We start from the raw sequence: 12571 nt of genomic DNA, 5'->3' as shown, positions 1-12571 counted from the left end.
GTAAATTATATTGTTTATAGTTACATTTATAGTTATCGGTTAGCATTCTTGGTGTTTTGTCAAGTTTTTGAAAAAGTTTCCCATGCTCAGGACCAGATTTACCTCTTTTCGTGACATAGGCAAAACAAATTTTTGGGCCCCCCCTTCCCTATTAATATAATAGGCCTAATATTACCACCCAAGCAAACAAACATATTTCTTAATCAGTGGAAACCATTACAGTGTTTTCTATCGCAATAAGCGCTTGCGTTCAGTCAATAAAAGTCGAATGTAGTTTTTAATTTGTTTGAGAACTGAGAAAGACCATTTTATTAATAGGCGCGGCGACGTGGCCACATAACCACTTCGGGAGTACATTATTTCTCTAATAATTTTAACGGCCTGGAGTCACAATCACACATCAATTGTTCACATGATTTGTTTCAAGACATTTGACATGTTTCTGTCCTGAAATCTCGTGTGTGTGAACTAGCGAATTTTTTACGCACCTCATCTTAAACCTTCCGTTGCAAATTCCAAAACTTCATTTTAGAGCTAATAACAGAGGCTTGAGCCATTGATATGCTGGCTAACGCAGTTATTAGAGAGAGAGAGAGAGCGAAAGAGAGAGAGGGAGAGAGAGATTAAGTGCGTGTGAATACTTGCGTCTGTGCTTCTCTCAGCAGTATTCAGCAGCAGCATCTACTAATAGCTAATCTTTAAGTTTAATTGCTTCAAGAACCTCGCTACTGAGAAATGCGAAACTATTTTATTGATAAATTCACGGGGCAGCGCTGACAACAAGTTTCTGCCCGCGTCGTGTGTGCACGAGTGCGTGTCTGTACTGCCTGTGCGTCTGTGAGAGAGAACGGGAGAAAAAAAAGCATGATTTCCATATACAAAAGGTTGAAGACATGGAAATAGTTTGTCATTTTTACCCTATTGTTTGTTATATTTATTTGCACAATATCTTCTGGGGTTTTTGGTTATTTTACTGTTGTAGATAGTATAACACAAAATTATATATCTCTTCATTGTGTTTGGGCCCCCCCTGGATGAGCAAGCATAGGCATGTGCCTAGAATGCCTATGCGTAAATCCGGCCCTGCCACCATGTAAATAGCGAACCCGTCATGGCGCAAGCACAACTGGCTTTTAAAGGGGATGGGAGATGAGACTCTGATTGGTTTATTGCACCTTACGCCCAAAAAAACACCAATTACTCATTAAGAGAATAGGGACAACCCATTTAGACCATGCGACCGTTTTCCCGTCGTTAAACTAGCAAAAGTGGATTCGGACATGCCCTGAGTGCACCTGCGCCGTGCTCTTTACACCATGCGCTTAGATCGTTAAAATAGGGCCCAATGTTTCCCATTGGACCCAAATAAATTAAACTTGCTCTCATCACAAAAGTGAACTGTGGACCAGTTCTCCTCTGTCCAGATAACATGCTCCTCAGTGTAGCCAATTGATTGTGACTTTTATATTTTATTTAATATAATTTACCCTCAGCGACAAAGATGATCTTCTGTTGTATGAAGAAAGCTGCAAAGCAATTCCTGATAAAAGTGTCCTATATCAAAATGTGATGAAGTTGGAAAGAGCCGACAGCCTGTTTTACACTGATGTTTCCATTGTAGGGGCCCAAGTTATATTACATGCACTCCTCGACAGTGGGTCCATGGCCTGTACCATGAACAAGGAGGCCGAACGCAAGTTCAAGAGTTCAGGAGTTGTGCTTGAACCCAGTGAAACGCGTCCTGATATCATCCTTGTTGGTTGTGGCGGTGTCAGCATTCAGCCTGAAAGTATTTACCAGCTTGAGATGGAAGTGTATGGACATGCGGTCAGTGTTCCCACTTTAGTTGTTCCTGGTCAGCGAGACGAAATCATCCTGGGTACTAATGTCATCAAGTACATTATCAGACAGATGAAGAATGTACAGGGGTACTGGCGTGTCCTAAGTCGACCTGAAAGTTCGGAAAGTGATGAAATCGCACAGTTTTTAGACATGTTGTCTGGCCTCCACAGATGGAAAGGCACTGAAATGCCCAGTAAAGTAGGGACCGCTAAACTTACCCAAGCTGTAGTGTTGTGTCCCCAGCAAGAACACCTTGTTTGGGCCAAGTTACCTGCTACTGTACCTGTTTCCGAGGGAAGCGCTATCGTGGTTGAGCCTTCAAAGTCACATTCACACAAGAACATTGTCATCGGCTGGGTTATTGCATCAATGAGCAATGACGGATGGGTGCCAGTCAAGGTTCTAAATTCTAGCGACAAGCCTGTAACATTGCGGAAGAACACAAAGTTGGTTGATGTATTTCCTTGTATAGCTTTAGAGGATCTGGACATAAGCCCCCAACATCCAGCCAGTCATGAGCTGAAAGCCTTCAATCAAAATATCCTTGATATGAATGTTAAGGGTGTGCCTGCTGACTTAAGTTTTCTTGACAGACTGAACATACTTGGCCTTGGCGACCTCGATAAGGATCCATGCTGATCAGGGTGCAAACTTTGAGAGTGAGCTGATTCAGGAGTTGATGCAGCTTGCAGGTGTCAGGAAGTCAAGGACAACGGCTTATCATCCTATGGGGAATGGTCTTGCAGAACGGTTTAATCGCACGCTAGGCAGTATGATACGAGCATTACCCCCCGAGGGTAAGCAACAATGGCCCCAGATGATACGAGCATTACCCCCGAGGGATAAGCAACAATGGCCCCAGATGTTGCAGACGCTGACGTTTGCCTACAACTGCACCGCTCATGAATCTACAGGTTACGCACCATTTTACCTAATGTATGGAAGGATTCCTCGTCTGCCAGTAGACGTTATGTTCCGCAGTGTTGGAAGGGATGATGACATCACAGACTATGGCAGCTATGTTGCTAAGATGAAGGATGATCTCAAGGAGGCTCTTAACTTAGCCCAAGCGAATGCAAGTGCAAGTCAGCAACGACAGACTGAACTCTACAACATGAGGACAAAAGGCTGTGACATTGAGGAAGGAGACCGGGTGTTACTAGCCAATAAGGGCGAAAGAGGACGCAGGAAGTTGGCTGATAAGTGGGAATCTGTGCCTTATGTAGTGGTCTCAAAAGATTCAAGATGCCATACATTCAGAGTCAAAAATACCAGCACTGGCAAGGAAAAGGTGGTACACCGTAATCTTATGCTGCAGGCCAACTTTTTACTCCCTGAGGTAGAAGAGAATGTGTCTTGTCATGATGGCTCACTATTTAGTGAGGAGCAATCGGATGAGACATTGACGCAAAACTCAGCATCACAGAATGATCCCCCTGAAACGGAGCGCATTGCTGAGTGGGTGGCCTCCTTACCTGCCACAGATGATTCCGTAGGAGGAAGATCAGATACAGGAGATCTGGAGAGCACAATAAATCCTGGAGAGCCCAAACAAACAAACAACCAAGACCAAGACCAAGAGGCTGAAAATTATGGTTCTCAGTTCAATTCTCAGATCATTCCGCCAAATCCAACAGGCACTCAAGATGGTGTATGTACAGATGGTATCATGCCTGGCGCCAGACAGCGAAATAGGGCCATCAGTACCCTGTACATTTCCAGTGCACCCCCTAATGTGTCTGAAGTTGTGACTCGGGTTCGAACACGGGTTGGTAGGCTAGTTAGGCCCGTGAATAGACTGATTCAGAATATGACTCAGAAAACAACGCACAACGCATTCAAAGATGTTACTAAGTCTGTATTATTGTAAGAGGTTTAAGTTATATTGACCAAGTCATGAGAATTTGAGGCAAGCAAAATGTCAGTGGAGTCAAATTGAGTGGTGTATAAGGCACCTCTTTATTTTGTTGCCTAGTATATGTGCAATGTATATCGCTTCTCCTTTAAGCATTCGCGCTCAGTCTCACTGTGAATGCAGACGGGAAGCACGGGAGTGAGAGAGTAGGCCTATCGGTGTGTTTGTACTAATTTTGCCTCATACTACTCTTCTTTAAAGGGGAATAAATTCCATCACTCATCTCATCCATGTGTGGTCGTGCTTCTGTCCCGAGGGTACTGCTTGACATCTGCTACATCAGCAAAGGTGAGTCTAGCCTTTTGATTCTTTCTGATAATGAGAGGCTTCGTCACTGCAGAGTGCGCTTTCAGTCTGACTTCTCTTAAGCGTGCCAAGACAGATCCTTACCCTGTTCACTGCTTAACTGGTGAGCAATTCCAGCTGCAGTGTTGAACCGATTCCGTCTCCTCATTATCCTGTCTTGTCGTGCATTTGTCTTACGTGGACGACCAGCCTTTTTGGGGGAGCTTTTGATTCTTTCTGCTGATGAGAAGTTTGGTCACTGCAGAGTGCGCTTCCGGTCCAACTTCTATTAAACATGCCGAGACAGATCCTATACCCTGTTCAAGACTGAACAGGTAAGCAATTCCAGCTGTGGTGTTGAATCAATTCCCCATTGAGAGTCTCCGCATTATCCTGTCTTCTCGTGCATTTGTCTTACATGGATGGATGACCAGCCTTTTTGGGGGACTTGAATGAATTAATTCATTGTAAAGCTGCAATATTCAAGAAATCACAGATTTGGAATGACCAACTTCTCTTGCAGTGGCTGAAAGGGTCATCCCTTTGGCCTTCATTTGGACAACCTGCTGTTGCAGAGTTTCAGTCACCTTAGAGCACCTCGCTATCTTACAATCTCAGTAAAAATTAGAGGAATGCTGACAGTTAAATAGGGTTTGTCATATAATTAAGGAAATTAGCACCAGTTACCAGATTAACACCAATAACTTGAAGGTATCTATAAGTGTTCTCTAATTTTGATCAGAGTTCTTTTTTCAAATATCTTATTTAAGTTTTATATACTGTGCTTCACAATACAATTAATTTCTGAAATATGCTTAAAAAACTGCCTTTCTACTCCTGTTAGGATCAATTAAAATAGGTCTAAGCAGTGACCTTGAAATTTTGGAAATTAGGAAATTGTAGGTTGTTCTATAATTTTGATCCCCACTGTGTGTGTGTGTGTGTATATATATTTATATATACACACACATATATATATACAGTATATATATTAACATACATGGAACAAAGCACAATAATATTTGCTAGTTAAGGCCATTATTTGCCACTTTTGCACTAATATTCAATCCTGTGACATACAACCAAAAAACATTTATAATGAAGCTGGGTTGAAAAAAAAAAGCTTTTAGACAAACAAACAAATTTAAAATATTAATGTTAAATACATATTTTTCAGATTTTTTAACAAAGACTGCAGTGTTTTGTGAGCATGAATCATGTATCAGGGTATTTGTAACCCAAAAAAACATTCATTACTATTCACCTTTTGTCTGCCTTTTCAGTCTATTTACTTCCAAGAGTTCTCCTTCTCTTTCCACCTCAGGTGTTCCATAGTGGTCAAATGCATTGATTTCTACTCAAGTCTGCCTGGACCAGTTATACTTGAAATGGGTAGACGAGCAGCTGATCACACCACTCCAGTGCCAGTTCTCGGAGAGCCCGCACTTGTGGGGACACGCGTCTGGAGGGCTGTGACAAATGGGACCAGTAGTATGGCGGCCCTCACACTGTCTCATCACTGTAATGTCGGTGTGCAGACGTCACCTGCAATGAGAAACAACCAACTACAGCTGAACGGCAAACATGTGGATGCTTGTAACAGTCAATCAGAAAACAAAGTGATCATGCCACCTAATGGCCACATCCCAAACGAGGCCGGTAAAAAGGAGGATAACGGGAAAGATAAAACAAAAAGTATAATTATTAAACAAAAAAGTCTGGAGACTAAAATGAAAAAGGGTGTGACCTTTGAGGGACTGGAGAGGGATATTTGTAAAAACATCAGGGAAGAAGTGCAGCTCCGTAACCGTCCAATTAGAACCAGCCCCCCATTAAGAAGTGTGGCTAACAGCAGGCTAAAACTGAGAAGGAATTGTCACTTCACCAATGGGAGCGTGGTTGACTCCGAGGTAATGGGCGGGATCAGCAGTGACATCAGTGATGGGGAGGAGTCTTCCACCAGACAGAAAAAAACGTTACCGCCATGCTCACCTACTCACAGACCTCCCGTGACCATCTGCAGCACTTGTGGAGGAAGGCAGAATCCAGCCCCTCATGGACTCTACAGCCAAATAAGGATGAATACACCGCCAAATTCCGCAGGTTCTCTGGGACTCCAGTCGAGACATTCATCCCCTCTTTACCCTGGGAAGGACGTGCAGGAATACACGCAGATAGAAAGGCACACCACCCGCAGTGCTACACAGTCAGACCAGCACCCCATGAGCACTAACCTTCATTCTTATCTCAACATGAATATAAACAAGGAATGGCCATTATCTCTCCTGCCTGCTCAGCAGAGTGAGGCATCAAACCTCACTAATCATCACGCAGTCAAGAGGGAATCTAGTGCTGACACACACATTAATCACACCAGTCGCTCATCGGCTCTAAATACACACACTCTCACTGTTACCGTGAAAGAGGATAGAGGCTCAACAAAGGTCGTAAACACACACTTGAACGCTCACAAACCTCACAACTCTTGTCCCCGCGGACCTCCTGTGTCTGTCAACCCTCCCCAAACACACAAAAACAGCCTGACAGAAAGGCTAGATGCCACACAGGTTACAAATACCAGAATACCACACACAAACACCCACTTCAGATCATCTCACCAGCCAAACCCTGATGAGAAACAACCAACTCAAGGAAACCAAGTCAAACCTACACACTCAGAGTCTCCCAAGCCACAAAATAAAACACACATCAAACCTTTGCAAACTACTTTGAAACAACAAATATTCCCCCAAACTAGCACACCACAGAACTCCAAACCTCAAAGCAGTGATGCACTTTCGAAATGCTCACGGTTAAATCAGACAAAAGCGCCTGCCTCTTTTCAGTTACATTCAAATATCAAACGCCAATCTATAGTGCAGAGTTGTGTGAATGAAGGTGTCGTATCCTCCACTGCTTCAAACATTCACAGACAGGTTCAATTCCCTAATGGATCAGAGTCCAAATTTGACATGCACACTAAACCGTCAATGTGCTCACACACAAATTTAGGCATTAAACCTCAAAGCGGGACGCAAATCTGTGCTGACACAGAGTCAGAATCCTCACCCTGTGATTCAAGTTCACATTTTGCACTGGTGACACACACACCTAAACTCTCAGGGCCTCACAGTGAACCACATCACGCATCGATACACAACGGCACTCCTTCACCCACCGACACGAACAAAGAAGCTTCCCACACATCCACACAGCGAACAAACACCAGTGGAACATCACTGCAGGGTATATCCATGCATAAAGACGCACTGTCACATCCTTATCGTGAGTCAAAAAGCCAAAATGACACTCGCTTCTTTTCACATGCCCCAAATATGCCAACCCATCACAAAGCAACACTTACGATGCAAACAATCAACCATCGGAACCTCTCAAATGCATTTACCACCACTCAGACTGAGGTGGAGGTGCGTTCGTACACCAAAGAACGTTCTCCAACAAGCCCCGGGGTCAAATCAGCCTCACACGCTTTGTGTGTTCATTCGAATACGCCACATAGACAGACAGAGCCTACGGTTCTCAGACGCTCTGTCCTGAATCAGCTTAATAATGACACTCTTGAGTCCTCATTACTAGCCATCGCTTCCGCTAGGGATTTTCCTCAAGCTACAACACACAACAGGACTGAATTAAAATTTTGGAGTGACACAGAGTCAAAGAAACTGGTTGATATTAAGGCAGCAGAACCAGAAGGTCAAATGATCAATGGCTCACAACACTCACTTCAACCTCCAAACAAACCACCTCCCTCTTGTCGACCTCCTAAACCTTCTTCTGCACCTCCACAAGCACCAGCTTTTCAATTCGCAGCAGGGGGCAGTGAAAACAAAGGCCTGAATGTGGCCTCCAATCAAAACCCACTTCTGACACCCTCAGGCACTTTGCCTATGGAACACACACAGAAAGATGGAAGTCTCCAGAACTCAAAGACACAGATGGAATCTCATTCTGAAGGGACTAGGCCCATCCCAAGTGAACACTCTTCCATAACGCACGACCATCCGGATTCTGCGGCCCGGTTGCTGCCTGCATCGCCTCAGTGTGGCAGTCCGCGGGACCCTAAACACAGATTAGAGATGGTAGAGGCGAGTCTGCAGTCCAACAAGGAAAGAATCACAACTCTGCTCAACATCATCCAGGACCTGGAGATGAGCCATGCAATCAGCAAAGGGTGAGAGACGGATTTGTTCCAAGATTAGCAGATAATAGACAAGTGTGACTGGTGAGCTGGATGTGTTAAAGGTAATTGTGAGAATTTTTTAGAGCCAAGGTGCAGGAAGAAAGTGTAGTTGTAGTTTAATTTGATGTACATTTGGTTTTATCTCCAAGCGTAGGTCAATAAGGGCTATAAATGAGCTCTAACTGCATTTATGAATGTGAATGTGAGGCATACTAAAATATATACTCAAACAATGCATTTTAAAATCTTTTTCCTTGCCTGCTATTTTTGTAGTCGGCAATGTTTTCGGACTGGCCAAGACTTCAGTGACTGTTCCACCTGTCAGAAGACTGCATGTGCTGTCTACAGGTGAGAGCACCCAGCGAGACTACCAACCATTTAAAAAGGGGTAGTTCTCCCAAAATTGACAATTCTGTCATCATTTACTCAACCTCATGTTGTTCCCAAACGATAAGGCTTCCTTCTTCTGCGGAGAGCGAAAGAAGATATAAAAAAAGTCTCAGTGCTTCAAAAAGGCAGTGTCTCAAATTATCTTCTTTTGTGTTCCTAAGAAGAAGGAAAGTCATACAGGTTTAGAATGGCATGCGGGTGATTAAATAATGACAGAATTTTCAGTTTTGGGTGAACTATCCCTTTAAACATAAACTTTAGTACTTTGTGTTATCCAATTCAATACAATTAGATTCACATTCCCACATTTCCGTAGACACATTTTTTTCTTCTTCAGTGTTTTATCATTTTCTCCCATAGGTTAATAATAAAAAAGACAAAAACAAAATTTAGCATTTATTAATAATAGTTTTTATTAAAATATGTTGTCATTATATTCTATCATATTCTATGTATTGATGGTGGGAGAAAATAATGGTAAAACAATAGTAGAAAAAGCACAAATTTTACTTATTACCCACACAAACATATATATATTTTTTTTTTTAAATACAGTGTATGTATGTGTGCTGGCCTTGAAGCACACAGTGTGCATGTTTGTGCAACAATGTTTCATTTTGCTGGACAGGTCTCTTTGTATTGGAAACTAGGGTGTGTAATAAACCGGAGATGTCGGTTGTGCTTCTGTGCTTCAATATGCAGCCAGGGTATTTCAATTTTAGTGCACAATGTAAAATATTGGCAGGATTTTACCAAATTTAACAGAAATTTCTTACAATAAAAAAAAAACATATATATAAATACACTACCATTTACAAGTTTGGGCTCTGTAAGATTGTTTTAAAAAGAAATTAATACTTTTATCCAGCAAGGATGTATTACATTGATCAAAAGTGTCAAGAAAGATATTTAAAATCTTACAAAAAAGTTATTTTTCACATAAATGCTCTCTTCATTAATGTACTATTCATTAAAAAAAAAAGTATGCAACACTGTTTTCCACATTATTAATAATAAGAAATGAGCACCAAATCAGCATATTAGAATGATTTCTGAAGTTTCATGTGACACTGAAGACTGGTGTAACGAACGGTAGAGTAAATGTATGTAATTCCAAGGGGAAAAAAGAACTATGAAGCATGAACAATCATAAATCGAATGCTCTCTTTTCTGTTCCCCCTACCTTTTCCCTTATCTCTTTCCCAATTTTCGTATTCACTCTTTGATCTAGTGTGGAGTATGACTTCCGTCAACAGGAGAGAAGATTCAAGGAACTCTTCCAGAGTCTGTGCCCATCATCCCCAGAGAGGAGAGAAGGAGTCTGTGCCCATCATCCCCAGAGACGAGAGAAGGATATGAAGGATCTCTGTCTTTACTCACCTCACTCATTCAGAATCACAAATTACACCAGCTAAATGCGAACATTATGACCCATAACCAATCTGAGAATCAAACTCAAAGTCAGCCTCAGATTATTTCTCAGATTCAGTGCCAGATTCGGGCTCAATCTCAGTCTCAAACCCAGCCGCAGCCACAGAGTCAGTCTCGGCCTCAGGCTCAGCCACAGATTGTGTCTCGGATTCAGCCTCAGATTCAGTCTCAGTCACAGATTCCGTTTCAGCCACAGATTCAATCTCAAAATCAGATTATATCTCAGATTCAATCCCAGACTGAGATTATGCCTCAGATTCTGCCTCAACTTCAGATTATGTCTCAGATTCAGTCTCAGGCTCATCCCCAGAATCAGTGCCTGTTCAAGGCTAAAATCAAAAGGAAGAAATTATGTAGGATGCTGTTCAGCTGGCTGCCACAGAAAGTCCAAAGGAAATGACTACATCATGCCAAATATCTGATTTTCATGCATGACTCTCAACCCTCTGGTATTAGGAGTCACAACTCCTTTTTTCTCCTAATGCTGTCTGAAGTCTGACATACTTTGTGGAATGGAGCAATATTACATGGCATTCTGTGACTGAACTACCAAGGAGAATTTAAATTATTAAATTAGTTTTCCTTGGAAAATGAAATTGTACAACATTTACTTTAAAAATTTATTATACTATTTCGCTACAGTTACAATGAACATGATGCTTGCCTTGACTAGTTATGAAGGGTTTTGCACTTAAGATGCTTTTTTTAGGACATGACATTATGGGTATCCATTCCTTGTGAAGTTCACTCAAATTCTTGAATCGATTTTGCTTGACAATCCTCATAAGGCTGCGGTTCTCTCGGTTGGTTGTGCATCTTTTTCTTCCACACTTTTTCCTTCCACTCAACTTTCTGTTAACATGCTTGGATACAGCACTCTGTGAACAGCCAGCTTCTTTGGCAATGAATGTTTGTGGCTTACCCTCCTTGTGAAGGGTGTCAATGATTGTCTTCTGGACAACTGTCAAATCAGTTGTGTAGCCTAGTGAACCAAACTGAGAGACCATTTTGAAGGCTCAGGAAACCTTTGCAGGTGTTTTGAGTTGATTAGCTGATTGGCATGTCACCATATTCTAATTTGTTGAGATAGTGAATTGGTGGGTTTTTGTTAAATGTGAGCCAAAATCATCACAATTAAAAGAACCAAAGGCTTAAATTCAATGCACACAGACGGAAGTAGTTTATTTAATACACGAGGTTCACAATTTGAGTTGAATTACTGAAATAAATGAACTTTTTCACGACATTCTAATTTATTGAGATGCACCTGTACATATATATGTTTCCACAAAAATATGCAGCAGCACAACTGTTTTCAACATTGATAATAATAAGAAATGAGCACCAAATCAGCATATTAGAATGATTTCTGAAGTTTCATGTGACACTGAAGACTGGTGTAACGAACGGTAGAGTAAATGTATGTAATTCCAAGGGGAAAAAAGAACTATGAAGCATGAACAATCATAAATCGAATGCTCTCTTTTCTGTTCCCCCTACCTTTTCCCTTATCTCTTTCCCAATTTTCGTATTCACTCTTTGATCTAGTGTGGAGTATGACTTCCGTCAACAGGAGAGAAGATTCAAGGAACTCTTCCAGAGTCTGTGCCCATCATCCCCAGAGAGGAGAGAAGGATATGAAGGATCTCTGTCTTTACTCACCTCACTCATTCAGAATCACAAATTACACCAGCTAAATGCGAACATTATGACCCATAACCAATCTGAGAATCAAACTCAAAGTCAGCCTCAGATTATTTCTCAGATTCAGTGCCAGATTCGGGCTCAATCTCAGTCTCAAACCCAGCCGCAGCCACAGAGTCAGTCTCGGCCTCAGGCTCAGCCACAGATTGTGTCTCGGATTCAGCCTCAGATTCAGTCTCAGTCACAGATTCCGTTTCAGCCACAGATTCAATCTCAAAATCAGATTATATCTCAGATTCAATCCCAGACTGAGATTATGCCTCAGATTCTGCCTCAACTTCAGATTATGTCTCAGATTCAGTCTCAGGCTCATCCCCAGAATCAGTGCCTGTTCAAGGCTAAAATCAAAAGGAAGAAATTATGTAGGATGCTGTTCAGCTGGCTGCCACAGAAAGTCCAAAGGAAATGACTACATCATGCCAAATATCTGATTTTCATGCATGACTCTCAACCCTCTGGTATTCGGAGTCACAACTCCTTTTTTCTCCTAATGCTGTCTGAAGTCTGACATACTTTGTGGAATGGAGCAATATTACATGGCATTCTGTGACTGAACTACCAAGGAGAATTTAAATTATTAAATTAGTTTTCCTTGGAAAATGAAATTGTACAACATTCTACTACTTGTCTACAGTTACAATGAACATGATGCTTGCCTTGACTAGTTATGAAGGGTTTTGCACTTAAGATGCTTTTTTTAGGACATGACATTATGGGTATACAGTATAGTACGTCACTTCCTTTTTGATCTTCGGAATGGACAGCTATCATCTGTTAAAGCAAGAGGACTGTGATGGGACTGA

At 41.8% G+C, this 12571-nt stretch overlaps 1 protein-coding gene across 1 annotated transcript in view; it reads left to right on the top strand.

Moving 5' to 3' along the window:
* The window catches only part of LOC107687312 (uncharacterized), a 17313-nt gene extending 4964 nt beyond the window's left edge, over positions 1–12349 (top strand). The window contains exons 3-7 of the mRNA XM_016484597.1: positions 5367–8234; positions 8517–8591; positions 9865–9921; positions 9954–10362; positions 11890–12349. Coding sequence (XP_016340083.1) covers positions 5367–8234; positions 8517–8591; positions 9865–9921; positions 9954–10362; positions 11890–12177 — 3697 coding nt within the window. The 3' untranslated portion in view covers positions 12178–12349. The remainder of the gene's footprint in view (positions 1–5366; positions 8235–8516; positions 8592–9864; positions 9922–9953; positions 10363–11889) is intronic.
* The last annotated feature ends 222 nt before the right edge of the window (positions 12350–12571 follow it).

Source organism: Sinocyclocheilus anshuiensis, unplaced genomic scaffold (assembly GCF_001515605.1).
Source record: "Sinocyclocheilus anshuiensis isolate Anshui unplaced genomic scaffold, SAMN03320099.WGS_v1.1 scaffold205, whole genome shotgun sequence".
Classification (NCBI taxonomy): domain Eukaryota; kingdom Metazoa; phylum Chordata; class Actinopteri; order Cypriniformes; family Cyprinidae; genus Sinocyclocheilus; species Sinocyclocheilus anshuiensis.
Note: the sequence above shows the minus strand (reverse complement) of the source record. Positions and strands in the feature narration are given on the sequence as shown.